The sequence below is a fragment of the Podarcis liolepis genome, assembly GCF_965112155.1.
Source record: "Podarcis liolepis genome assembly, chromosome: 12".
Lineage (NCBI taxonomy): Eukaryota > Metazoa > Chordata > Lepidosauria > Squamata > Lacertidae > Podarcis > Podarcis liolepis.
The window spans coordinates 32,435,900-32,463,692 of record NC_139563.1 but is presented as its reverse complement, the minus strand read 5'-3'; the positions used below and the strand labels follow the sequence as shown (position 1 = coordinate 32,463,692).

The following is a 27,793-nucleotide window of genomic DNA, read 5'->3' as shown; positions in this document are numbered from 1 at the left end:
GAAATTATTTTGACGGTTTTTTTGGGGTTCTCCCTTTCTATATGCTTTGTGAAGTTAAATACCTAATTTAGCCACTTTTTCACTGCTTAATATCGCATTACACAAATGTTTCTAGTAGAGCCAGTTTTGGTTACCTTGTGCTATTTTCATTACAGAATGAAAATGGATTGCAAGTGATACAGTTTCCAAAGTTAGTGTTCTGAATGAAAAGCAATCACCTGTTTAGTAATATTCAACCCTTATTTGCAATTGATTTACCATTGAAGTATGGAACATGGTGCTGAATACAGAATTTAGCATCCCGGGAAACTACAAATACATGGGGGAAAGTCAGGTTGCAGTGTTTAACTGTTTGACCAGGTGGATTAATTGGTTAAAAACTTTCATGAGTACCCTGATGAATCAGACTTTTTTTTAAAAAAAAAAAGGTTAAATTTTATTTTTTAAAAGTTATTATTTTTTAATATATATGCTTATAAAAACGGGAGATGGTAAGCTGTGGCTTACCGACTCACTCAGAAGGGAGCACCTCTCCTAAGAAGACAACTATGCCTATAACACACATGTAGCACACTACCACTGACTTTTGTAAAGTCAGCAATAGGCAAGAGAAGATTTCCTTTTTAAAAAGGAAAAATAATACTTTATACATAACTGAGGCATACTTGGGTTTAAAAATATAACACTGTCACATCTAGCTTGGAATAATTTTTCTAATTAATGTTATAATGGTGTTTTTGCCTTCTTTCTTTCTTTGTTTAACTTTATACATTTTACATTTTTAAGTAAGGCACCTAAAGCATTTGATACTGTGAAGCTAAACACTTCATAAACTTCACCTGGTGTTATAACATAGGTAAATGCAGAATATGTTCATTAACTTTTTTGGTAGCTATCAGTGCAATGCAATCTGTGAAAGATTTTGAGGAATGCTTCATGTACATGATTTCAATGCTCTGGCATTTGCTCAATATGTAGCATGTCCATTTGCAAGCTTCTTTGTTCTTTTCTGTTTATTTTTATTTCCACCGAGCATTGCCGTGTTTGCTATAGGCATTTTGAAATACAAATCAAATGATTTAAACATATATTTCCAGACCTCTTTAAAATGGCTTGAAAATAAATGTAGAAAAAAAGGAACAAAGAAATCTAAATAAGCACAGGTGCACTTCTCAGGAAGTATGAAAGAGATCCTTTAAAGATTTTGAATCATGTCCTTGGGTGATTTATTTGTGTAACTGCTAAACCACCTTACTGCAGGAAGGAAGAAAAAAATTAAGGACTATTAAACACTTAACATCATATTTTATGAACTGCATGGGGCATTGGACACACAACCACAACAAAGGGTCAGTCACAATTTCAACCAAATGTATAAATGGTGTCTTTTTACGGTTGATGTGCTTAGCCATGCATCTTTTAAGCTGTAAACTGGGCAGCTGTGAAAAATGTCTTTCTTAATCAAACTTTTTATTTGCTTGTTGGGGTATTTTGTTTCTGAGTTAACATTGTATCTGGATTTTATTTTCAAAACCAGCATATTTAAAGATTTTTTTTCCTTATAATTCAAAGTATACCCACCACCAAAGGAGTTGCTTAAAACGGTTAACAAATAGAAATGCAAACATAAAAACAACGCAATTAAACACACATTTTAAACACAAATGATCGGAAACAGCAGCAAAAAATAAAACAGAAAGAACAGCATGAGAATCGAAAGCTTGTTTTAAAAAAGGAAAGTTTTCTGTTTTCAGTAGAACGCAAATAAATAGCAAGGTGGTCTAACCTCTTGGGGCAGGGAGTTTCACAAATGGGGTGCCAACACAGGAAAGGCCCTCTCATGCATTACTCACAACCTGATCTCAGAAGGGAGCAGACGGGCCATAGAACATTTAGATGGTGGCCGGTGGGGGGGGGGAGCCTAGCTTAGTTGACCCATGTCTTGAGGTGGCCCTTAACCGAGGCACGACCCTGAAAATCTCAAGCCAACGGTAGGAGTATCAATCATTCTCTTGCTTACTCTGAGGCTTCTCAGCTCCTGGCAATCAGCACCCCCTGGCCAGCCCCAGAGGCACTATATGCCTGGGGAGCTTGTAGCCAAGGCTGCTATAACAAACAGCCACACAAACCTTTGGGAGGCAGAGATGTGAGAGGGCATCAGATGAGAGGGAGGGAAGGAAAGAGGGACAGAGGCCAGTGTTGCTCATGGCACACTGGTTGAAAACCACGGGCCTAAACCAAAGGTTACCTACATCTGTAATCAATAAAGCGGTGGCCATTTTCAACCCCAGAACATTGTTGTGTCATTTTGTTCACTGGTTATTGCCTTCCCCCTCCCCTACCACCTGGGCATCCTGTGTTTGGGTCTGCAAGCTTGTTTAAAAAGGAAAGTTTTCGATTTCCAGAAGGATTCAAATACAGTGGTACCTCGGGTGTACAGGCGCTTCAGGTTATAGACTCCGCTAACCCAGAAATAGTACCTCGGGTTAAGAACTTTGCTTCAGGATGAGAACAGAAATCGTGCTCCAGCAGCGCAGTGGCAGCGGGAGGCCCCATTAGCTAAACTGGTACTTCAGGTTAAGAACAGTTTCAGGTTAAGAACAGACCTCCAGAACAAATTAAGTTCTTAACCCGAGGTACCACTGTAAGTAAAAACACTCCTGTCTACAGTTCACACCTGGACAAGTGTGGTGTTTTAAATTGAGTGCAATCCCAATCAGAACAGGTTGGACTGGTAGCCTCCTGACCAACAATCCTGTCTTAATTTAATTTTTGTTAAAAATTAAGCCCTCATCACAAAATGGTCCATCTCTCAACCTCGTGTCAGCAAGGTGGACCAGAAGGATACCATGGTTGATGGTAATTTACTGAATGGTCCCGTAGAACCATTAGAGGCACACTCCCACACCTAGCTCCTGGATAGGCGGCTATGGTTATGTGGATAAGAATGAAAGATTGCACAGCTATGTAATTCATTCCTGAGTATATGTTGCTAGAAGTGTGGATGTGCTTGTAAAAGTCACCTCTTTCTGATGTAGAAGCCAAATTATCTCTAATCCCAGACACGCAAAGGCCAATTGTGATTATTCACAGGCAAAAGAAACACGCTTCTTTGTTATTGCACCTTCATACGACCTGAGGCCAAGTCTTGGTTCTAGAACTAAACGGAAAAATTTATCCATTTTTCAATGAATACAGAGAGCAGATCTGAGAGTTGGCGATATTGCTTGGCAGACCTCTGTTGTTCTTATTATCAGCAGGAACTTTCTCAGCATTTGTGACTTCATTTCCAGATGTGTGTTTAAGTAATGAAGCCAACCCATAGTAAATCCTAATTACAGGTGCTGGGCATATGTGCAGAGAGACATGGCATTCAATAACTTAGAAAAACGAGACTTCTTTTGTGTCATGGATATAAAGTAGACTGTAGTTGCCACAGAACTTCAGAAAACTTCAAGAGTAGGGATCCAGCATCAAGAATCAAGGCCTTTCCTTCTATGTTTACCTCTTGCTTTTTCCTCTTGATTTCTGCTAGTGGAAGAATCTGAGAGCATGTTTGGTTTCGAAATAAAAGCCACAAAGAAACAAGAAGCTGAATTATCTCCAGCACTTCAGCAGTTGGATAACTTGGGGAAGGGAGTATGTAGAGATTCAGTTATCAGGATTTCATAATGAATAGATTTGAGAGGAAGGACTTGTCATTTCCATAGATGTCTGTTCATCCTTCAGCTCATTGGAATGATGAGATCAATATGTGCCTACTAAAAAGTTAGGATAAGTAGAAATACAGATGGACTTCATACACCAGAGCTACAAAGTCTCTTCCTTTCTGATCAGGATTCTGCCAAGGAGTAATTGGATCTTGGCCATGAAATATGACAATCAGTAAAGATATTTTTAAATCTTAATTAGGAAACAGATTTGAATGACGTTTTCAAATTCAGCCTTATTTCTATATCCTTTAATCAAAGGAAAGGAAAAGGGTTACCTTAGAAACATATTCCTGCCCTATTTCAGAGTACCTTGTCTGTAGCTGAAAACTGTTTATCTATGGATGTGTTCATACAAGCATGCTTATCACTCAAGGGCCTGCACACACTAAACCATAGCAGAACATGTTCACAAATCTAGGGCTCATGTGCTCCTGTCTTCCACCATGGCCATGAGCTTGGAAGCTTCTACTTCCATTTTCAACAAACCATGGTTTCTTGTTATTCCTTTTCTCCAAACCATTATGTCTTGCTATCTCTAAACCAGTAATTATTGGAAAGACTAAATATAATCAATTGAAATTGGCTATGATTGTTAACCACAGTTTGAAGTTGTTCTATTTCAGGAAACCATAGTTGACACTAACCACAGTTTATCTGTGTTCAGGCATAATGAGGAACCATGATCAATTGAAACAGAAGCAAAAGCTTCCTCATGATCATGTCAGAGGAGGAGAAGGAAAGCATGCATGAGCTGGTCTTGCGCACATAACATTAAATTAGTGTTACATACAAACTTGACTTCTGACTACACTGCCAAGTGACAACTTGCGTGTGAAGCAGCCATAATACTCCAAACACCAGAAAGCTTTCATGTCATCTAGATAATCTCAAAGGCTGTCTTTCCAGTGCAGGCAATTCATCTACTAAGCTACATCTAAAGAATGAATTCTACATTAAAATAAATTATGTGTGTTTCCCCCCCCTTAAATCTTTTATTGTTTTCTAAAGCATATTGGCTAAGAACTCAGAATATGCCAAAATACATGCAACAGAAAAAAATTAACAAAATATTGCAATTAAAGATAAAAATATTTACAAATGGTTTGTTTTTGAATTACAGACCAACAATTAATAAAAGCCATACCCTTTCAAAGTGTTTTGTGTTTTGTTTAACCTTTCCTCATACATGTAATTCATCAGTTTCACCATCTAGCAATTTTCCAAGAATTTCACCACTCAGAAATGAAAGAAAGGTAGACCTAGGCCATTGCAGTTATTTCTTTTCCAGAAATTATGAGATTTCTGTTACTTAAACACCCCAACATAGTATGGATTGGATTGCAAATAATATAGAAAAGAAGAAACAATAAATTTCATATATAATTTGTTTCTCAAAAAACTTCTGCTCTAATATGGTCACACCTTCAGCATTTATTGTGTGTCTCTGTATATGCAGAACCACACATCTGCACAGAGCTGCCAGTGTATTGAAAAGACTCGAGGAATCTTATGTCTGCATATTCTTATAAAACAAAACCTTATAATATGTCTGCAGATTCTTATGTGGCAAAGATATGGGTCATCATGGGTCCTTTGCATTGACTTGTTTTTGCTTCTTCCAAAGATTTAAAGACATGTTACCTAATATTTATTTGAGGAAACAAATACAGTACAGTTCTATTGGTCACATCTCGGCTTCTACAAAAAGTAGAATAAACGTTGGCTTTTTCGTTGACTGGTAGGTAAGGATGCCTGCTGCCTCATAGGGATATAAGCACACATAGACTAATTCAGTTCTCATGAACCATGAGCTATTGACAAGATTTTTTCCTGCTTTACTACTTGTGGTTTGTCCAGAGAGACAAACCAGAATCCTGGGTTTCAATATAATGCTAATCCAAACCTTGGCTTGGCTACAGGTATACCACACCAGCAGAGGAAGAACAAAGCAGCTGGGCACTCACCAATTCATGGTTAGCCATAGCTTAGTTAAGCGGTAAATGCAAACTGGGCCACTGTTTTTGCATTTTGTTGTGCTTCCTTGCAAGTTTTAAAAACCAGCAACACAGTAACTTATAATGTTCTTTAGTCCACAGAGAAGCACAAAGATGTTTGTAACTATCTTAAATCAAATCGTATTTGGTAGAGAGTAAGGGTAGGGAACCTGTCATCCTGCACATGTACTCCATTTCCTATCACCTTGACCAGCATTGGCCAGTGATTAAGGATGATGGGAGTTGTAGCCCACCAACATCCGAACAGCCACAGGTTCTGCTTCTCTTCTATAGAGAATTCAAAGATTTTATCTCACTCACACTTGAAAGTTAGGTAATGAGGCTTAATAGATTAAGATTTCAATTTTTTACCAGAAGCCTTTAACCTTTTCTATTTATTATGAGTCATTCAAATGCTATCGGTCTAGTTCCCAGATTCCCATTACATCAGTTTACTGTGAGAACATCTCTGAACTGCATCACCATCCATTTCCCCCCTGGATTTCATAAAGGTTTTGGGCAATGGGTTGCATTAGGAAGCCAGGTGTCCAATTTTACAGGAGATAGTCCTGGATGTACATCTTGCACAACATGCTTGCATTAAGTTTATGTTTCTAGTTCTGGATCTGACAATGTAACACATAGAAAAGCACTGAAGTCAGGTGGAGTGAAGTAAAAGTTTTGTTTGTGGTGTTTATCTGTGATAACATATTCACACATGCCAATCACCAATTGTCAGATGTAGAACATATGTGCACAATCCCAGAACGTTGAGTGAACTAATGACAGGACTTCAGGTGGTGTGTGTGTGTGTGTGTGTGTGTATCCACATGTGTGGCTGGCCCTAAGTGAAGGCAAAAACTATTAACTTTTAACTCCAATCCCTTACCAGGGATTTTCTGTTTTAACGTTTCCCAATCTTAATATTTCCTTTTTCAACAGTTCTGAATGATCAAAAATCTAGGGTTATTTTTCTTCCACAAATGACAATTTTCAGATGGGGGTGGGAGTGGGGAATGTAACATTTCTTTAAAAAAACCGATTAGGAAGGGCCAAGGGGATGTTTTGCTTTACCATTCCACTCATAAATGGTGGAATACTAGGAATATAAGCAATCTGTTTATTCATAGCCTTGTTTACATCTGCAAAAGGAGTCGTTGCTACATTTCTTCGTTTCTCCAGAGGCCTATAAATAATGTCCAAAGCCAAGTACAATCACTCAGCATTGTGGAAGTAGTATTAAAATTCAAACAAATCTTTAAACAAACTTTAGAGTTAGTTGGGTGACAGCAGGGTGTGTGAGCGAGAGAAGGAAAAGGAATTCTCCATAGGTCTTGCTAATTTATGCACAACACCATGCATTCCAAAGAAAAACCAGGCTTTCGAACTTAGGCGGCTGAATAAAAAAAAGAAGACTTGCACTGAAAGTTCACTATTGCCTGAAAATATCATTGAGGTTTGAGCCCCATGTTGGGAGAAAGACTCCTGCATTGCAGAGGGTTGAACTAAATGACCCTCGTGGTCCCTTCCAACTCTGTGATTCCATAGAGTTGCCTAACATAACACATGTTAAGTAGGGGTGGCAAACCACAGAGCCAGGGTCCAAAGGTGGTCCTCCAGGCTTTTCTATCCTACCTTCACGACCATGTCCCCTTCTCAGGCCACACCCTCTTTCCCAAGGGCCTATTGGCCCAAGGGGAGGATACAATGCCATATGATGCAGCAACCTTGATGAAGCAAAGCAGGTTCTATCATAGAATCATAGACTTGGAAAGGACTCCAAGGTTCATCTCCTCCAACTCCCTGCAATGCAGGAATCACAGCTAAAGAATCGTTGACAGTTGCGTGGCCCCCAAGGTGGAAATAATGACGCATGACACAATTATTAAGGTTAAAGGGCTAAAAAAAAAAAGGCCACAACTTTATTAGTTACAGGTGATGAGCGGTATTGGCTTAGGCATTGGTCCTAACCGACTATATCCAACTTCAGCCTGTCCGCTTGAAGTCCGAGAAGGGTTAACCACCAGCAGAGGGAGTCCTGCTGATGCACATCAACTAGGAACTCCCCTGGGGTCACCGATAGGAGGTGTGCCTTAGGCCCTCACCTCCTTAGGCTTCGGACAGGGCCATGCCCCCCGGAATCCTTTATTGGACTACCCTTCAATATGCGGGGCAGCAAAGAGGGAGATCCCCAGCCGCGTCCTGCCTTAAATAGGGCAGGCCACGCCCCCAGAGCCAGCTGATTGCCTGGCCAGGTGGTGACGCAGCCAGGAATCCCCCTAATTGCGCGGGGGCTGCGCTGAAGGGAGGAAGTGGCTATGGCCATCCAACCCAAGAATATTTCTCAGTCTCTTCTATGCAGAGGACTTATTACTTCCTTGTTCTTCCTCTTGCTTCAAAACATAGCCGAGAAAAAGGTGGGCTATAGATATAATAAACACACAGAGACACAAATAATATTTACACCTACATTTATCTATAGAGAGATAATCTTTTTAATTTGTGAGCTTGGGGTGGGGTTTGATGCTTCATTCCAAAGCTCCCTTTATGCCTTTGCATTGCTTTTCATGGTCTTTATGAGTAGGGGTGTGTTTTGGTCACTTTGGAACAGGCCAACTACCCAATGGAGGGGGACATAGTGGGGCAGAATTAGTGGGACAGAGCAGAGAAAATATAGTGGAAGTGCTTTGGATCTGAGATTGCCAGATGGATCATTCAGAGTGAAGGTGCACAGCTGAGGACAGCATTGTTGTGAATAATAATAGTAATAATAATACCTTGCCCATCTGGCTGGGTTTCCCCAGCCACTCTGGATGGCTTACAGCATATCTAAAAACATAAAAACATCAAGCATCAAAACCCCCGATATAGGGCTGCCTTCAGGTGTCTTCTAAAAGTTGTTTCATTCTTTTTACGGAATCTCTGCTAAGCTCAGAAGACATAGGCACATGAGACAAAGCCATGTAAAAAAAATGAGCGGAGGAATTTCTGCTGTTCAGTGGAAATCTGAGTTAGCTGATCTGTGAATCTTAGATCCACAGGTGACAGCAGCTGGACACAAATCCACATCAAGTTGTTCCTATTATTTTGTCAGCCTAAATTTTGGGGTTGCAAATCACAATTTCCATTGTACAGCTCACTGATCTTGCAATTCGTAAATGTAGTACATATTTGTGTAATGTTGGGTATTGCTCCCATCAACTAAAATTCTACCCAGCGTCCCAAGAAAAATGAAGCAGAGCAGTGGTTAGGCTTGCTGCTTCTGACCATTTGCATTGTGGGCAGAGATCATAGCCTGCAGATCAGAGCCCTAAAGTATTAGGCAGGACTGAAGAACAGCCTTTCTCAGGAAAATGTCTTCTTGGGGCCATGTAATGTGGCTGGGCCTTGAACACTCTGGACAGATTTGCTGTAGGCTCCAGGCACGTGAATCTGTGAGGCAGGCTAAGCAAACCTCTTGGCGAATATAATGAACTGGTCAGCAGCTCTGATGACTTATTTACATGATAAGTCATCCTGGAATAACCCTTTTTAACTTACTCAGCTCTAATTTGTTGACATATTTTACTAGCTAATCAAAAGCTGGAGTGAGTTTAAAGAGAGTAAGATGTGGGTTGAATGACCCTAATGTGGGTTGATTGGTGCTGTGCCAAATCATGATTTATGGTTCTGATGAGTGATTCAGATGAGCTATTTGCCACATGAAAGGTACAATCTAGGCCGAAAGAGAAAGCAACTCATCAAGTGCAGAAGCAGTTGTGTAAATCTGTTCTGAAACAGTACCAGCCCTGGATGGCCCTCAGATTAACATGACAAAACTTTCAATTAACCAAACAGCCAACTGCACCATTGAAATTCACAGTGTCTCCATAGGATTCCTGCACTGTGGCAGCTAAGTTAACCCTGAGTTGCTTGTGTTAACCAGAATGCATGAGATACACCTGTACTGTAGTTCACACGGGTCTTTACAGGTACTGTACAGACATTAAATGTGAATCAAGTTACTTGGGAGATAGGTCTTCATATTTTTAAAAAGTCTGTACATGGTTTGTCAGAAGGACAATCCCATAGCTAATGACTGTTTGTTTGATTATGATTCACTGTTGCCACCTTGGCAGGGGTACCCAGAAGTAGTTCAAATCTGCCCAATGGGGTGAGCTCCTGTTGCTCTGTTCCAGCTGCTGCCAACCTAGCAGTTCGAAAGCATGCCAGTGCAAGTAGATAAATAGGTACCACTGCAGTGGGAAGGTAAACGGCATTTCCATACGCTCTGTTTTCTGTCACAGTGTTCCATTGCACCAGAAGCAGTTTAGTCATGCTGGCCACATGACCCGGAAAGCTGTCTGTGGACAAACGCCAGCTCCCTTGGCCTGAAAGCGAGATAAGCGCCGCAACCCCAGAGTCGCCTTTGACTAGACTTAACCGCCCAGGAGTCTTTTACCTTTACCAGAGGAATGTGCAATGCTGAACTCTTTATGGAAAAACAAGTTAAGAAATCTTCCAATAAGAGCCAAATGGACAAATCTGTAGTATGATTGATCTGGTACAAATTTGCAATTAAGAAAAATTGATGCCAGTTACTACTTTTGGAGTATATATTTTGTAAATTATACTTGATTTAGCATTTATGTATTAGTATATTGCTTTCTGTTAAATTTCAGAGCATCTTAACAGTAGATGAGTGTGTTTGTTTGCTTTTTTAACTTTACTGTACTTGACAGAGAAGGATTTGTTTTTAATGCCTTTGCAGTATAGATTACAATTGACTATACTAGGAAAAGAAAGGATGCAAATGATATAAAAAAACAAATGCAAATCTGGATTTAATAACTACCAAAAAGTTTTTCCTGTGGGAAAGCTGTAAATGAGAATGTCAACAGAATGAACTTTCTCTTCTGATTAAGATGGGGTACATCATCGGCTGCTAATGATCAGCTACTAATATTTTCAGGATCTCTCTATTGTGCCCCAAAATGGATGTATATCTCCTTCTCTGCCTCATGGTACACAATGGGATGAGGGAAAGGGAAAAGAGAAGCACCACATACTGAACAGGGTAGAGTTTTATTCCCGTGCCAATTTTCTTTCAAATTTTATTCTCTTGCTCATTCAGCTGCTTTAAATCAGCATTTTATATTTGACTTCCTTTAGTAATGTTTTATTTTGAAATGTTTAAGATAATATTTTAATTTCCTTTTAATTATGTTGCTTTGGATGTAAACGTTATATTTGGCTTTCTTTGTTATTGTTTTATTCTGGATTGTTTTATTTGATGTTCTAATATCAGTTGTATACTGCTTTGAGTTTTTCTTAAACATATAGAAATTAAAAGAATAACAACAACAACAACAATAGTAGTTTGGCTTCTATCCAAAACATCCCCAATTCTCAGGGCAGTTCTGATCATTATTCTTTTTTTCCTTCTTCCATACAATCTTTCTGTTTTTAATGAGATTCCACTTACAATTTGGGAAATGACTGCATGATTCGAGGCATGCATTTTACAAACATACATGTTCTTCAAACATGCTGCCTACATATGGACATTTGGGGCTCTTGGTGGGGTATAGGCATGTCTGGAAGGTGTTCATGGGTGTATGCTATCTTGTTCCTCCATTGAACCTAGAAACAAGTTTGTGAGGTTATCATTCAATCTGAGCCAAATAAGAGGTAATTTGCTATAAGGAAGGTATAAAGACATTACTTTTTGTGTTGACATGTATAGGACTGCACTGCTGAAATCCCAGTTTATTCATTAGATTTATCTGTCTCATATTTGCAGGTAGTCTTTTTTTGTGGGCGGAGACCCCCAAAAATGTGTGACTCTTTGACATGAACATGGGCAATAAAATCTTTTTTTCAGATGTTTTAACTCTTAATATTTTACAACCCCTTTTTATTTTGCCTTCTCCTAAAAGACAGGTAATTCCATTTAATTGCAGGTGGGAAAGCACTTTCCACTGTTCCTTTTCTTTTATGGTGAGTGTTGCACTTCGGGATGATGCTGTAAAAGTAAACTGAATGAAATAGTAGAATACACATACACTGGCAGCCCTGTGGAGTCTGAAAAAAGGAAGAAAAACAGATAACGTCTGGTTATTTACTAACCTGCATTTATGAGCACAGCTGGCCCTTTTAGGTTTCATTTTAATGCTTTCTGAGGGGTAGTAAGATATATAAAATATTTGGCTAGAGCACATGTAGCGGACATAGGTGCACATATATGATAAACCAGAGAAGACAGACTCTTTTCTACATTAATTCTTCCTAGCACTATTACAGAGGTTAGCTTGGATTCAACAGACAAAATCAGAAAGAAAGAAAGAAAGAAAGAAAGAAAGAAAGAAAGAAAGAAAGAAAGAAAGAAAGAAAGAAAGAAAGTATTTAGAAAGCTAACAGACAACTTGAGTCTAGACCATGAAATGGGAAATGATTTGTGACTGCATGGTTAAGCTAGATACTCTGTATGCTACTAATGTGTAATATGAGCTTTTGAAAACACACACCAGGCAAAACTGCTTACAATAGAGACGGAGAAAGCAATGTGATGCGGAAATGTTGGATAATAGTCAGACCATTCATGCTTAATTGCTGCTACAATAGTCTCCTCTGCGTTGTTGCTTCTTTCAGACTTTGGGCTTCCATAAGAAGAGCCCTGTAGCTGCCCTTCCTAGCTGGAGCAGCCACATTTCTTGGTGAAGCATTTGTGCGTGTTCATAGTACCAGCCCATCTCCTTCACTTTCCTGGTGGAGAGGATGTGAGGGCCAGGCCAGGGGAAGGAAAAAAAAGTGACCTTCCCTCGCACTCCTACATGCAAATAGTTTGCTATATAAAGGGCTTTATAAAGGTCATGTTAACAGAAATTTTAGTACAAACACCAGGAATTAAATGACTGGCATAATTTTGTGTTTCATAAGAAAAAGGATGTTAAGGATACAGTGAACAAGAGAATATCAAGAGGTTCTTTTTCATGCCATATAGACATTGTTGAAATATAGACCATGGGTGTAGCATGTTTGTGAAAGCCACTTGATTTTTCAAGTGCTTTTCACAGATTTGGTTGGAAATTTCAACAAACATTGCAGAAAGCTACATCAGCTGATGCAGAATACCCTAACCATTCATGTTTCTGAAAGCATTCTTGTTGGAAAGTCCTGTTCCCACACTGTTCTCTGGGAGTGAAGTCTAATGTAATGTATTGGCTCATCCTTCCAGAGATCCCCAGAAATATCAGGCTCAAAAGCTTGAGTTTGCCTATAGCTCCAGTCCTTTCTTGCCTGCAGTCTGCCCTTATCTATGTACTGAACCTCTTTGCTGGATTAGGTATTTCAGTTTTACATTCCACCAGGAAAACAAACATGTCTGTACTACAAGTTTAAGGAAGGAGGAGGAGTAGCATGAGGCATAACTGCTGGAGACTTGAGTAAAACCCCTTCTCCAAAACTACTAGTTGGGAGAGAGACTTTGGAGAGAGAGGAAAGTGTTACATCCCCTGCCCTGTGCCTGTGGCGATCCTGTTAATTATCACCCACCCCCCAAAACAGGTGTCATGTGCTTTTTTATTTTCCAGTGTGCAGGTTAAATGTAAAGTGCATTTTACGTCATGTTTACTTTGGCCCTCAGAGGCAATTTTAAAAGGTGTGCATCCTGAAAGCTCCTTACTGCTTTCAGTGGGAGACCCAGTTTCTTTCTTCTTAACTCTCCTTTTCCTCTCTTTTTTTCATTTTGTTAACCTACTCAAAGCCCATATCTGTCAAAGATCAGATGGAATAAAGGGTCCTGGTTTTAAGGGCATTTTAATAAAAAGGCAGACAGATGTACCCTAAGTGCTATCTAAACCAATAGAACCACAGAGTGGCACAGCAAAGAAGTGATCTGTGAGATTGTATTCCTCGTAAACCAGATCAGAGAATTGCAGGTGCAGAGGAACTCAGCAGCAAGGCAGATTTAGCTGCCAGCTAGTCTTAAGGGACATGGGTGGCACTGTATGTTAAACCACAGATCCTAGAACTAGCCTATCAGAAGGTCAGCGGTTTGAATCCCCATGACGGGGTGAGCTCCCATTGCTCGGTCCCTGCTCCTGCCAACCTAGCAGTTCAAAAGCACGTCAAAGTGCAAATAGATAAATAGGTACCACTCTGACGGGAAGGTAAATGGCATTTCCATGTGCTGCTCTGGTTCGTCAGAAGCGGCTTAGTCGTGCTGGCCACATGACCCAGAAGCTGTACACCGGCTCCCTCAGCCAGTAAAGCGAGATGAGCGCCGCAACCCCAGAGTCGGTCATGACTGGATCTAATGGTCAGGGGTTCCTTACCTTTACTAGTCTTAAGCAGAAGCAAGTATATAAACAAAAGGAAGTGCTTCTTCACATAGCACCATGGCTATACTATGGAATCTGCTACCATAGGATGGTGTGAGGGCTGCCATCTTGAATGCTTTTAAAAAGGAGATTAGATAGTCATTGAGGATATGTCTCTCAATGGCCACTAATAATGAATGCTCTGTATTACTTCAGTAACCAGAGGCAGCATGCCTTCAAATGCCTCTTGCTGTGGAGCTCAAGTGGGGAGTGTCTTTGAGTTCATGTTCTGCTTGATTTAAGAGACTGCTTTTCAACATTAGTAGTAACTGATTTTTATCTTTCATATTTTGATATGCTTTTAATCACTGCTGAAATATTTTATGTTAAGTGGTTTATAAATTATTAAAACAAAATAAAGCGAACCCACAGATTGGGGGGGGGGGGAATAGTATTGGCAATGAAGCTTGTGACACCCTCTTTCATAGCTTCCGTTCCTTGCTGTTACCACTGGGATTGGCGCTTTCTGTGTGGAATGATGTGGATAGAAACCATTAGATTTATGGATACTTCCTTAGAGATGATGCATTTTTTTTTCCTTATGAGCCAGTTTGATTGCTCTCCCTGTAACCTTTCCATGAGCTGCACAATTCCAAGCAAGGACTCCAGTTCAAATGGATGAGTTCTGAATAAATTAACAGGTCACAAATGGAAATTTCATTTGGAAATCAGTCATATGCATTCCCATTTGTTTTCACAACTAAAACAAAAGGGTTTAATTCATTCATACCCTCCTTCCATTTATTTACTGCTTAACATGCTGTTGGTCATAAGCAAGTGTTTAAGAGGAGCGGAATACTATATGATTTTGAGAAAACCCCCCAGCCTAGATTGTGAATGTTGCTGCTGCCATTCCTGGTGACTCCAAGAATCATCATGCTGACCACTGGAGCCTTAGAGCTCACAATGAAGCCACTTTATGTCTCCTTTCTTGGGTGCTTCATCTTGCAAAGAATTGGGACTGAGCTGTGTAATATTCAGTCCCATCTTTGCTGTCATATAGCATTGATGCTTTTGAGCACAACTGATTTGCCGATACAAAACTGCCATTGTCCTTTGCAAAATGCAACCTCAAGAGCTGCCTTTCTACAGAACAAAAAGGAAAAAGTGAAAAAGTAATAAAGCCATAAAGAAACTCAACCTGCCTTAAACTCTGTGAGCTTTTCAATTTTATTGCTAAGTATGGAAAACTTAAAGCCTACATTCCTTGGCTTACATGCAAGCTATTTATTATTTTTGGTCAGATGGGAGCTTGTGCATTTGTGGATGAGGAAGAAATGGAAACTTGAAAGCCAGCAAAGTCTGAGTTAACATGCACACTCGTATTTGTGGAGAGGAGGGCTCTTCATAACAGTCTAAGAAAGTTAATTTTAAGAAAATAAAAGACCTTTCTTATGAATGTAGACAAAGAAAGTTTAGAACAACTCTGAAAAGGGTGGGTGCATTCTCACTCCATATCCAAATATATACTGACAAATCAGTGGTTGTAGTGGACACCACCTGGCATGTCCCGACAGATTATTCTAACGTGGGTTTAGTGTTGGTGAACCAAATTAGAATGAGTGTGTGTGACAAATGATTCAGAGGCTACTTTATCACCAATTGAAATGTGAGGAAGCAAGGACGGTACAGAGCAATCAACTGGTCTTCCAACCAACAGGCACAGTTTTGTGAACAGAGAAGTATAACCTATTGAACTGATAGGTCTGATGCCTTTGTTACGTAACTTTTCTCCCGGGCATATGGCTCATTAAACAAACTATGGCCTTTTAAACTGGGGGGGGGGGTATTGTTTTTATTTGTCACTGTGCTATGCATTTTTGACTCTGGAAGTTTTGCCATTGATATCTGCATCGAAATGGCAGAAGGGTTATTGTGAATGGTGGCGACCAAGTACAGTGGTACCTTGGGTTACGAACTTAATTCGTTCTGGAGGTCCATTCTTAACCTGAAACTGTTCTTAAATTGAGGTACCACTTTAGCTAATGGGGCCTCCCGCTGCCGCCATGCCACCGGAGAACGATTTCTGTTCTCATCCTAAAGCAAAGTTCTTAACCCGAGGTACTATTTCTGGGTTAACGGAGTCTGTAACCTGAAGCGTCTGTAACCTGAAGCATCCGTAACCCGAGGTACCACTGTACTCTGGTTTAATCTTCTCACAATCATTACCATAATCTATTTTCCATATACTTTACTTTTTCATATATATTTAAAAGGTTGAATATTACCCTAGCAATTGAAGGACCTGGTGCTCCTTATATTAAAAGAAGCTGTATGTCCCTCTGCAAATAATTGCAACCTTTCTCCCTTACTATACTAGTTAAATTTAAGATCCTCTCTGGGTGTTGAAAGAGAAAACAATGCTTGGAAGCAAGTGTGCATGTTTTTCCATACTTCCTGTTTGTCTTCTTGAGTTAGCTTAATCACAAAAATCCCCCAAAGTTTTACAGAACTAAAAGCTATCAAGCTAAGCACCACCTGATCACTCATCTGCATTTTATGAAATATATAGCAGCGAGTGTGGAGAACAATACAAGCTTTACATAATGCTTTCCTTTAACCTCAGGTGTTATATACCATATGTTAATACTTAAAGTATTATGTGGGAAAAGGGAGTGCATTATGGGGCCCTTTCAGACCCCCCCCTTTTTTCAGCTACACCTACCATTTGGCATAGGATACAGGCAGCAGAGGAAAACTCGAGGGGGGGGGGTTGCCTCAGTTGCAGCAGCTGCAAAACAGATGGGAAGCTGACGTGAAATCTGCCAGAAATCTCCTCTAGGTTTTCCACCCATTTTCCACCAAAGAGAAAACAAATCTAGGTGATATTATGAATATAGATCCCAAGCTCAAGATGGGATGGAATCTCTTAATCCTGGCTGTTAGAAATGTGGAAAATAAATTCCTGCAAAAAATAAAACAAAATACTGCTTTGGGAATCAAAGCAATCAAACTTCACAGAGACAACATACCTAAAGAGTATCCAGAGCAAGTTGATTTTAATAGAAAACAACAGGGAAAGAGTTGCACATAACATAACACGAGGCCATGAAATGAAGGACAGGAACCAGTCAAATGTATGCAGGAGTTTAAAAATCATACATCTGCTAAATGCACATTTCCCCCATAGCTTGTAATTGCATAGCATTCTTTGCTGTTCATTCAGTACAAAAAATTATTTATCCAAGTGAAATTCTGCCATTATTATTATTGCTGTCAGGTATGTGAACCATATTAATGGGGCTTGTGAGCCTCTCTGGGTTTAGCCAGAGGTAGCTTAGGCTGCTCATATAGCAGAGATGGGGAAGGAACCTGTGGCCCTCTGGATGTTGCTGAACTCAGATCGCACCCCCAGCTCCATCCCCCAGGATACCTGGCCATGCAGAAATTGCATAGCCGGTGTAATGATATTGCTAAACACCACATTAGCATTAAGATTTTATTTTATTATGTCACAAAGCCAGCTGAAGCATTGTCCTAACTCAGGAACGGTGCTGGAAAGCTGAACACAGCTCTTCCTCTTTGCAAATCTTCCTGAAAATTAGAGTGCTTTTCACAGCAGCCAAAGATGTTTGTGAAAAGTGACCCCCTTTGCAGTTTAGACCTGTTTCAAAGGATGAAACCAAAGGGTTGTGGGAAAGATGGCATTTTGGGAAGTTAATTGAAGAAATAGAGATGGTGGGGGCATGTAGGTATAAGGGATGCAAAGGTGGAAACCGCTTAGAAGTTTCGCCCTGTGAGGGTGGGGAAGCAAAGAGTCTTGGATATATCATGTTTTGAAGTCCACTCTTTTTAGAGCGTTCTCTCAGAGAATCTCAAGCAGACGTCTTGCACATCCCTGTAAGTACTGTAGGTCTGTGAAGTTCTGCGTAACGCAATAGAAGTAGTTAAGTGGGACTGCAACTTGAGAGAAAGCCAGATAATTGTGGAAACGCAGTCACTAAAAGTTTTATAATTCTGTTACATAAGCCTTGTTACCAGGACTTTGTGGTTAATGTCTAACATTTCTATGTACCTTTCCAATTTTAGAATTTATTTTGTTTGTATTAGCCTTATATATACCCTTCTTCTCTTGCCGTATTGAATTTTACAACGTGTTAAAGTAGGCAGAAAATTTTAAATTAAAGTAAATATAGTTAAAAAATTTAACAGCCCCAAACATTCACAAGAATAACTCATTTCAATAAGGTCATAGATTAGTCAGTGTTTAATACACTGGGCATAGAAAATAACATTTTTGGTATGGTCAGCAGTCGTTAGAGATAACCAGTTTTATTCAGGAATTTACTGGCTGGTCTTTGGCAAATTATAATCTCACCCTAATCAGTGCGGCCAATGTAACAATAGTGGTATATCTCAGAGGATAATGAAGTAGCTTCCACATTTAAAGTGAATGATAATTTGTTCTACAGTGATAATCTTTCTTCACCACAGAACTTTGTGAGAGCAACTAGCAGCAAGAAAATATGTGTTAATATATTTTACGTGTGCTAGATATTGCGGAAGAATTTCCTCTTCTTGTTTTATCGAGACTAGATAGTGATAGATAAATTTAAAAGATGTAGCTGTAACTGTGTGGCGATGCGATGATTATTTGTTTTTTTCATGAAACAGAGACCAGTTTGGATTCTACCATTAGTCAGTGTTTAGCAATAATTTATGCAAGATATTTTACTCTACTCCAGACATTTCATTGTGTCCCAACATAGCCCCATAAAGCAAATGAGAGACTAGGAAGCCAACAAACGATGAGGCTGGGCAAAACAGCCTCACCACAGTTCAGCCGGGAGGCCTTTGCCAAGAGCAGATGCCGTATGACACACGTACATTCAGTGATATGCAATAAAACTGCAACCCAGACTTTACCCATATGCCAGTCTGCCAAGGAAAGCTACTGCTGCTGATAGAAGCACTGCTGCCAAAAAGGTTTTACAGCATAGTTTCTATCCAGTAATGGCAAGAATGTCTGAATAGCGAATCTTCCCCTGTTGCTTAGGTCTCGTGCAAGATCTTTCTGGCTAACAAAACGTGACCAGCTAGCTATGCAACTCAGTTTAATAGTCTTGCTTGCAATATGCAAAGTGTTTTTCAGTGACAACCAAACCACTCAAACTGTAGTAACTGTCCAACCAGCAGTTTATTTATCCTTGAGAAAATGCTTCAGACTTGCAAAGCTATCACCAGCCAGGTAGCCTTCCCAAACAAGCAGTTCGTGCAAGATGCTGAAATGTGTGCAATGCTGTGTGGGTTCTTTTTTTTTGGGGGGGGGAGGAGGTGGCAGAGCTGGCCAGGATGGATTTGATTTAAATCAAATCGATTTAAATCACGATTTAAATCACAAGTCAGACTTGATTTAAATCATTTTACAGAAAGACTCATTCTTGCTGGTGTAATCTTGATATTTACAACCAGAGGAAGGTTTCATTTTTGGAATAATAAATTTTCAGAGTAGTTTTTACAATTATCTCAAAAATTACTGATTTGGTTATACTATTAGAAATACACAGACAGATAATTATGAAATAATTGTGAGGTTTAGTAAGTTAACTGTTTATATTTTCTGCTGTACTTTATTGGTAGAAGAAAAACAATCATTTCCTTAACAACAATTTAAGCAATTTATTTAACTAAAGCAATAACATTATAGCACATGTATCCATGTTTGTTAACTGATGTGGTTAAACATATATTTTTTAATAAACTTAGACTGAGTTTTAGCACACATGAAAAACTTAAAACAAATCCTTATTTCCCGATGAATAGCCTTTGGACTATCATGTAACTTAAATAGAAAACTATCTTTAGAAAGATTTTTCTGCCCAAAGCATTTTATTTTAAAAATCCAATTTAAATTTTAAAAAATCCGATGTAAATAAAACAATCCATTTTTGTTTTAAAAAACCCATTGATGGAGCGGGCAGACTGAACACAGTCCAAGCAAGTGTAACTGAGTGGACCATCCTTTGGGCAGGGCAGGGCAAGTACAGCCTGGGCTAGCAGATAAAATGGCAGGCTGCACGAACTAAAGAGTCAGAGCAGAATCTAGGAATGTGACATACTGTGAGAGCATGGGTGGGGAACATGAGTCCCTCCAGCTGCTGTTGGACTCCAGTTCCCATAAACCCCAGCCAACATAGCCAGAGATTGGAGGTCCAGCAATACCAGGAGAGCCACAGATTTTCCCACTCTTGCGCTAGAGCATAAGGAGCAGAACTGCTGACCCATCCAGTCCAGCCTCCTGGTTACCCAGCTATTTCTAGCGCATGAGCCTTTTACCATTGATGCTCACCTGTAACTGTGTTTCAGAGATGTGCTACCTCTGAACTTGCGAGGTTCCATAAACTCCTGCAATGATTAGTATCCATTGGGGACTGCATCCTCCATTCGTTTTTTCTAATCCCCTTTCAAAATGATCAAGCCTTGTGGCCATCATTGCGTCTCGTGGGAGCCAATGCCAGAAATCAATTGCATGTCATGTGGTGGTATGAATAAGTGCTTATTCTTGTCTGTCCTGACAATTAAGTTTCACTGGATGACATCAAGATTTAGTCGTCCCGTCCCCCCACACACACAACAAACCCCAAATATTATAGTCTTTCCTTGTAGGGAAGGGGCTCCAGCTCCAGATAATTTTGGTTCCCTTTTCTGCATGCTTTCCAGCTCTACAATATCCTTTTTGAGATAGAGACAATCTGAACCAGTAAGTTCAGGTCAGACAGAAGACTATAGCCCATCGCATTCCCTAGCTGACCGTACCAGGAGGTTGAATTTACCAGTAGGTCTCTCATCTGGTATAACAGTCACAAGGCTTGGAAATGCATCACTCATACGTAGATCCATTTATGGCATCAGACACTGGGTTACAGTTCCTATTGCCCTTACCACTAGCCATCTTGGCTGGGGCTGATGGGACAATTTCTGGAGAGCACCATGTTGCCTATACCAACTCACACACACAAATAAAAATAAAATAAAGTAAAATCTGGGGGCACCTGTTCTTAAGTAAATAAGTGTGCCATTTCAAATAGTAAGATTCTGGATGGCAATGGTGTTTGTCAAGCTTTGCCTGAGATTTGGAAAAAATACGACAGGACAATTAATCAAATGCCTGCTTCCCTGATTAAAACAAAACAAAACAAAACACCCATAAATAATTCTCAAACCAGAAATGCAACCCAGGATAAAGTGCAGATTGCAATAGCTGTTCCTGAGAGACGTCCTCAAATAATGGCTGGTGCAGGCTTACCTGTTTCCTAACTTCAACAGGCTTTGTTGCATCCTGCAACAAAGAATTGCCTAATGGAGCACAAGGGACTGCCTTTACAAAGACACTAGAACACAAGGAACTTTTAGGAATGAAGAGGAAGATGAGGCTGTGATTGTTCCTGTCATTCTTCCCTCAGGCCAACAGAGTTGTCTGTCAGCTCCTAAGCACATCTTTGCGCTGGTATTTAGAGGCAGGCAGGGTGGAGCTGTCCAGCTCTGCCTTCCGTGGTTCCCATAGGATCTCATAGCAGTTGTTGCAGCTACAGGACAGATAAGGATCACGATGCCCAAAGCAAACCTGCATACTCAGGGCTTGTAGGCAGCCATTCGAGGAGGCTGATCTGCACTGTTGGAACTGCCTTGCCTTGCCTTGGTGCACTGCCAAAGCCTACTGGCATTTCCTGGAAGTATATGGTAAGCTTTCTATTTGTACATGCCATTAGGGAGGAGGGCGAGGTGCAGAGTTCCTTTGAATTTCATTCTTTGGCCTTCATAATAAGCATTTTACATGCCGTATTGGTAGAGTTTGTTATATTTGTCTTTTTTATATCCTGTTTGCCTTTCAACATTTCTTTTATTTTTAAGATGTATATCAGCAGACAGGCCTATGAATTTTCCTTCATAGAAGTTTCCAGTGACTTTGGCAGTAGGGACAATGATTACTGGAAGTTCTCAATGAAAACTAAACCCTTTTCACTCTACCCTCCATAGGAGCTGGTTATAATCCAAACCATTCTTGTCTGCTTATAAGATCTGCTGTAGTTATGGTGTTCTTTGGCCAACAAGGCCATCTCAGGCATGCCAGTGACTCATCCTTCAGCGAAAGTCATAAAGAGACTGCTTATGAGCTTGTCTGCTTGGAAGTTGATGCAGGTTTCTATTTAAATCAGCAGCTGAAGTGTGAATTTATCTGTGACATTTTTAAGATGGTTGATGAAGCCAAAAGTTGACTAGTGATTCTCATGCTGAACGCTAGCTAATTTTGGATTTACAGCACACAGCATGCCAAGATTAGAAACAAATGGATATAAAATTGGGGTGGGCAGGGTAATCCGATACATGGGTCATAGTTTGCTTTAGGGCCACTTTGCACATGATTCTTATGTGTAGGGAAATATATGTGGAAAAATAAATGTGCATGTATTTTTCACATGTCATAGGGGACATGGTTTTTCCTACAAGGCAGTGATGTCCAGGTAGGAAAATCCCAATTCATTCAAGCAGCGGCAGTCAGCTAATAATAGTCAAATAGCAATGAGCTAGCTTTTAAATGTTAATATGGGAAAGGCCTTCAGGGAGGTGCCGTTCTTATGACATTGCTTCATTGAGAAAGTTATTTTATAGTAGAAGATATCTTGCCTGGTGTAAAAAGAGAATATAAAATGGCCAGACAACTCATTGATCCAAAGTGATCACAATCCCAATGTATTTTAGGTTATAGAGCCCTTCTTTGGAGGAATGCTTAGGAAAAACTATTAGAACAATCTTATATTTAAATGTTGCAAGTTTAAACTTCTTTCAAACATATCCCAAATGACCTTTACATAAAACAGCAGGATGCTAATCATTGCATCCAGTCGTATTGCATATGGCAAAGAACGCGAACAACAAAAAAACCTCTTCCCCATTTTAAACAGGGTGTGTTTGAATGGTGGTTGCATGATGGTTATTTGAGATATATTTGTAAAGACATTTGTGTAGGTGATTCAAGGTATTTGCCTCTAGCAGCCAGAGCTGTACCTGCAGTACATAAGAAGGACATGGGGAGTCAACCATGCACCACTTGTGCCTTCAGTAGGCTGTAGCATTGCAAGCACCCATGAATTTGACAGAATACCGCCGGCATGACGTTTCCTGCCTATACCAATACTTTCTGAATCCTATCTGTACAATACCATCTCAAATGATATTTTCACCTTGAATGTTTGCTTCCTAATAAAGCATAAACGTATCATGGCTCCTGATTTGATCTTTCATTTATTTCAGATTCTCAAGAGGGAAATTACAAATCAGAAGTCAACAGTAAGCCAAGGAAGGAAAGAACTGCTTTCACCAAAGAGCAAATCAGAGAGTTAGAAGCAGAGTTTGCTCACCACAACTACCTCACCAGGCTGCGGAGATATGAGATAGCAGTAAACCTGGATCTTACTGAAAGACAGGTATGAATGGAAAATAAATTAATGGCGTTCTAAGTGCAGGCAATTACCTCAGACCAGATCTATCTCATTTAGAAGTAGACATGATAATGTGTGGAATAGAATAAAATCCTAACATGACATTTATGTTATGCATATACATACTGGATAACATCAATGTTATCTTTGAAACAGATACTTATAAAATCAGTTAGCACATTGTAACAGCCATGGAAAATTAATGAGCTCAGTTCCGTGTCTGCCAGAATAGAAGAAATGCATTTTCAGACTGTCCTTTTAACATTCATCCTGTCTTCTGTGGGTTGTTGGTTTTTTTAAGTTTTATAAGCATTTACAACACAAATGCATTTATCTTCTTCTCCAGTCCCGTTTTTTTTTAATAAATCCCTATCCCTCCATACGCACACTCTATTAATTCTAGCAATTCAAACAAAACTGGTGATAATGTTGACCTGTGACACAGGGTAGGGTGCTGTCAGGCATGTTCAGGACATGAAACCTGCTTCTGAAATGTGAATGACTGCTGGGCAGGATTATGCAACTGCTAGGAAAATCTTTACTCTCTCCTTTAAGTGACCCTGATTCTATACTGACTGCTGCCAGTCCGGTACGCCTACCACAGAAATGGCCACATTCATCAAAGTACACAGGAAGTTATTATTGAGAAAGTAAAATAACAGGCAAATTTACTCAAGGCTTGTCCCAGAAAGGATGAAGGAAGTGAGAGAGATGGCGAGGAGGTGGGGAAGAGAGGAGATGCTAACCAGCCAAGAGTGGCTACATGGTTATGCTTCAGTGTTCAGAACAAAAGGAATCTGAAGTGGTAGAAGCTGGAAATCTGGAGACATGGGGAAAGAGGGAAGAAATCATGGGGGATGGGTGGTGCTTAAGTGAAATAGTACCCCCGTTTGTCCTTATGCTCTGTCCAAAGCGTGTCAAAGGGAGGGAGAAGGGGAGATGTAAGGGAATGCTTGACTTTAGGTTGAGTATAGTTTTTGACATGAATGGGAAGGTTACAAAAAAGTGCAGTGCTGCGAGTAACTAATTCCTAGATGGCAAGGTGGTGCCTTTATTGAGTCAAGACGTGGAGGTGATTTGGCTGCAGCATGTCCAAAGGTTTTCAGGCCAGCATCTAGAGGACAGGTCCACTTTCTGTTGTGTGCTCACAGGCTCTGCAAATGCACACTGTTCTGGTGTGTCAGTTCACATTCAGCTAACAGCTAACATTCCTGACAAATGAAGGTGAGAGAAAATATTAGAGTGGACACCGAAATGGGATGATCTGGTGCTGTAATAGGGAGAACAGTTTAAGAAAACAGGAAAGTTCCCCAAATATACATTAAAAACAGGTGTCAACTGCTACTGGTGGATAATGCTCACCTGCCCCATTCCTTAATCCTGTGTTTAATGTTCACACCTCTCTCTCTCTCTCTCTCTCTCTCTCTCTCTCTCTCTCTCTTAAAAACCACCCACCTTCTCCTGATAATATATAAGGTAAAGGTAAACCCCTGAACGGTTAAGTCCATTCAAAGGTGACTATGGGGTGTGGCGCTCATCTCTCTTCGGGTCTAGGGAGCCAGTGTTTGTCCACAGACACTTTCTGGGTCATGTGGCCAGCATGACTAAATCGCTTCTGGCGCATGGAGGACCATGGCGAGTGTCAGAGCGCACAGAAACGCCGTTTACCTTCCTGCCTCAGTGGTACCTGTTTATCTACTTGCACTGGTGTGCTTTTGAACTGCTAGGTTGGCAGAAGCTGGGACAGAGCAATGGGAGCTCACCCCATGGCGCGGAACTGAACTGCCAACTTTCTGACTGGCAAGCCTAAGAGGCTCGGTAGTTTAGACCACAGTGCCACCTACGCCTCACACCAAACAACACTGATGCAGCTTGAGGAAATTAAGTTGCATGTGCACGAAACCTTTGCTTTCGTAATGGCACTTAATACAGCACATTCTTGGTGTGTTTTTTTTAAAAACAGCAGAGCATGATGAGATGATTTCTGTTTCCCAGAGGCAATTCTTCAAAGGTTTCAATTCAATATGCTGCAGAGGAGTAATTTTTGCTGCATAGCTTGAGATATGACAGAACCAAAGGAGCTCTCAAAAGAGGGGTGGGGGGAAGCCTCCAGAACTGCCAAGACAAAGATGCTTCTTAAATTGTCTTTGCTATATAGCTGTGGCAGCCTCCAGGGAAATCTGGAATGCAAAGAGCTGGGCTTCTTCTGCTTCTTCATTTGCTTTTTAAAGGTGGATAGCAGTTGTACTAAATTAGTTGTTGCAAATTTGTCTTTCTTTTTCTTTTTCTATAAACTCCCTTCAAAGCCACTTACTTGTGTGGTAGTCCGGGGAAGGGCTGTTGCTTGGTAGGCAGAGCACATGCTCTGCACATTGATCCCAGCAGGATCAAACCTTGGCGTCTCCAGGGCCTGAAACCCCAGAGTGCTGCTACAAGTCAATGTAGATTAACACTTTTCAAACTTCCCTAGGTGTTGTTGGACTACAATTACCATTATCCACAACCTTTGGCTAAATTGGCCAGGGATGATGGGACTTGTAGTCTAACCATATATTGGAGCACACAGTTCACAGAATCAGAGAGTTGGGAGGGACTCCAAGGATCATCTCTTGCAACCTCTGCAATGCAGGAATCCTACCCACAGCCAATCCCTGTGTGGGTTTGAACCACCAACCTTCAGGTTAGCAGCCAGACACACTGACCCATTGCGCCACAGAGAAGAAACCAATATAGGCCATACAGAGCTAGGTGGACCAATTTTGTGTCAATATAATAAGGCAGTTTCCAATGCTCCTACTTCAGTAGTGCTATACATCAGCTACTAAGAGCTAAAGAGATGGGTCTTCACAGTATGAAAAGGGTGGAAAATGTCGCAAACTCACAAAGCCTTTTATGAAAGAAGTTTAATTAAAAAATTGCAAGGTTCTAGGCCTTCATGGTAGCTAATATTATTTACTTATTTGTTTTAATATATACACACATAAATGCACCATTTTATTGTAATAAAACCTCTAAATATTGAGATGATCAATGCAAAAGTTAAAACGAGGAAACAGGTTTAAAAGGTAATTGAAATTAACAGTAGACCAAAAAGAGATTAAAGCACATCAACATCCACATGTCTGGATAAACAAATGTTTTAAGCAGGTGCTGAAAAGGATACAGTGAAAGGGCCTGCCTGGTGTCAATAGACATATAGAGTGTTCCAATGAGGTGTCAGCAATCTTTATATAATACAGTACCAATAAGTAACATATTGAACTAGACTGTGCAACAAATTGGCAGCCAGTGCAGAACTCTTAGCAGGCTGACATGGTCTCACTCCTGATAGCAACCGTGCTGCAGCATTCTGCATTAACTGCAATTCTGGTGCAAGAGAAGCTCCACCTAAGAGTGTTTTGCAGAAATCCAATATTTACTTATTTAATTTGCCTACAGAAAATCCTACCTTCTCAGATTATATTGTTGTGGTGGTTTATTTATGTATTAACTGTGATTATCACTTGGCTTTAAAGCAAAGGGATTTTTAGGGCCCAATCGGGAGTGATGCAGGACATCTGAAAACACAGATTCTTGCTTTTGGGGTTTATTTAAAGACCAAAACTTCCTAGAGGGCAATTCAGATAATAGCCATAGTGCTGGACGAGGGGAAAATGAAGACGGAGAAAGGTGACAAAAAGAGGCATACATTTCTGCATGACTACTTTTTAACATAGTCTGCCAAAGAATAAAAAGTTATCAGATTTCCATGAGACAAGTCATGTACTTATCTATCAGAAAATGTCCTAGAATAAGCACTAAGACTTAATAAAACAAATCACATTCTTTTAAAACTCTTTATGTAAAAAAAAAGATTAAAAATAGTAATATCACTTTCCAAGAATGAATAGGAACCCTTCCCATTATGCTATTTTCCCAATCGAAACTTAGGCTAATGCTAGCTGGGTGAGGGGGAAGCATTTTAACCAAAAGCTGCATGGGGGAAAAACACAACCCACCCCCATGCAGAGGTCGGAATCCAAATCATTGCCCCCCCTTGCCCCCTGAAGCTTTCTGATTGTTTTTTTAAGCTGTAGATCCTTTTCATAGATCTTCTGTGTCACCTCTGCTTTGCCCTTGACAGAATATTAAGAATCAATGTTTCATTGGAGTTAATGAGAAAAAAAGAAAATGGACTTTACACTTCCCTGTTTGATAAATAGATTCTTCAGCTTGTGGGTGGGCGATCCACTTTCTACTGAAAACAATGTCCCAGTTTTCAAGTTACATAGTTCTCTCTTTTTCCT

General features: G+C 40.1%; 1 protein-coding gene across 1 annotated transcript in view; it reads left to right on the top strand.

Moving 5' to 3' along the window:
- The window catches only part of MEOX2 (mesenchyme homeobox 2), a 63,366-nt gene that overhangs the window by 27,330 nt on the left and 8,243 nt on the right, over nucleotides 1-27,793 (top strand). The window contains exon 2 of the mRNA XM_083468520.1: nucleotides 23,320-23,492. Coding sequence (XP_083324646.1) covers nucleotides 23,320-23,492 — 173 coding nt within the window. The remainder of the gene's footprint in view (nucleotides 1-23,319; nucleotides 23,493-27,793) is intronic.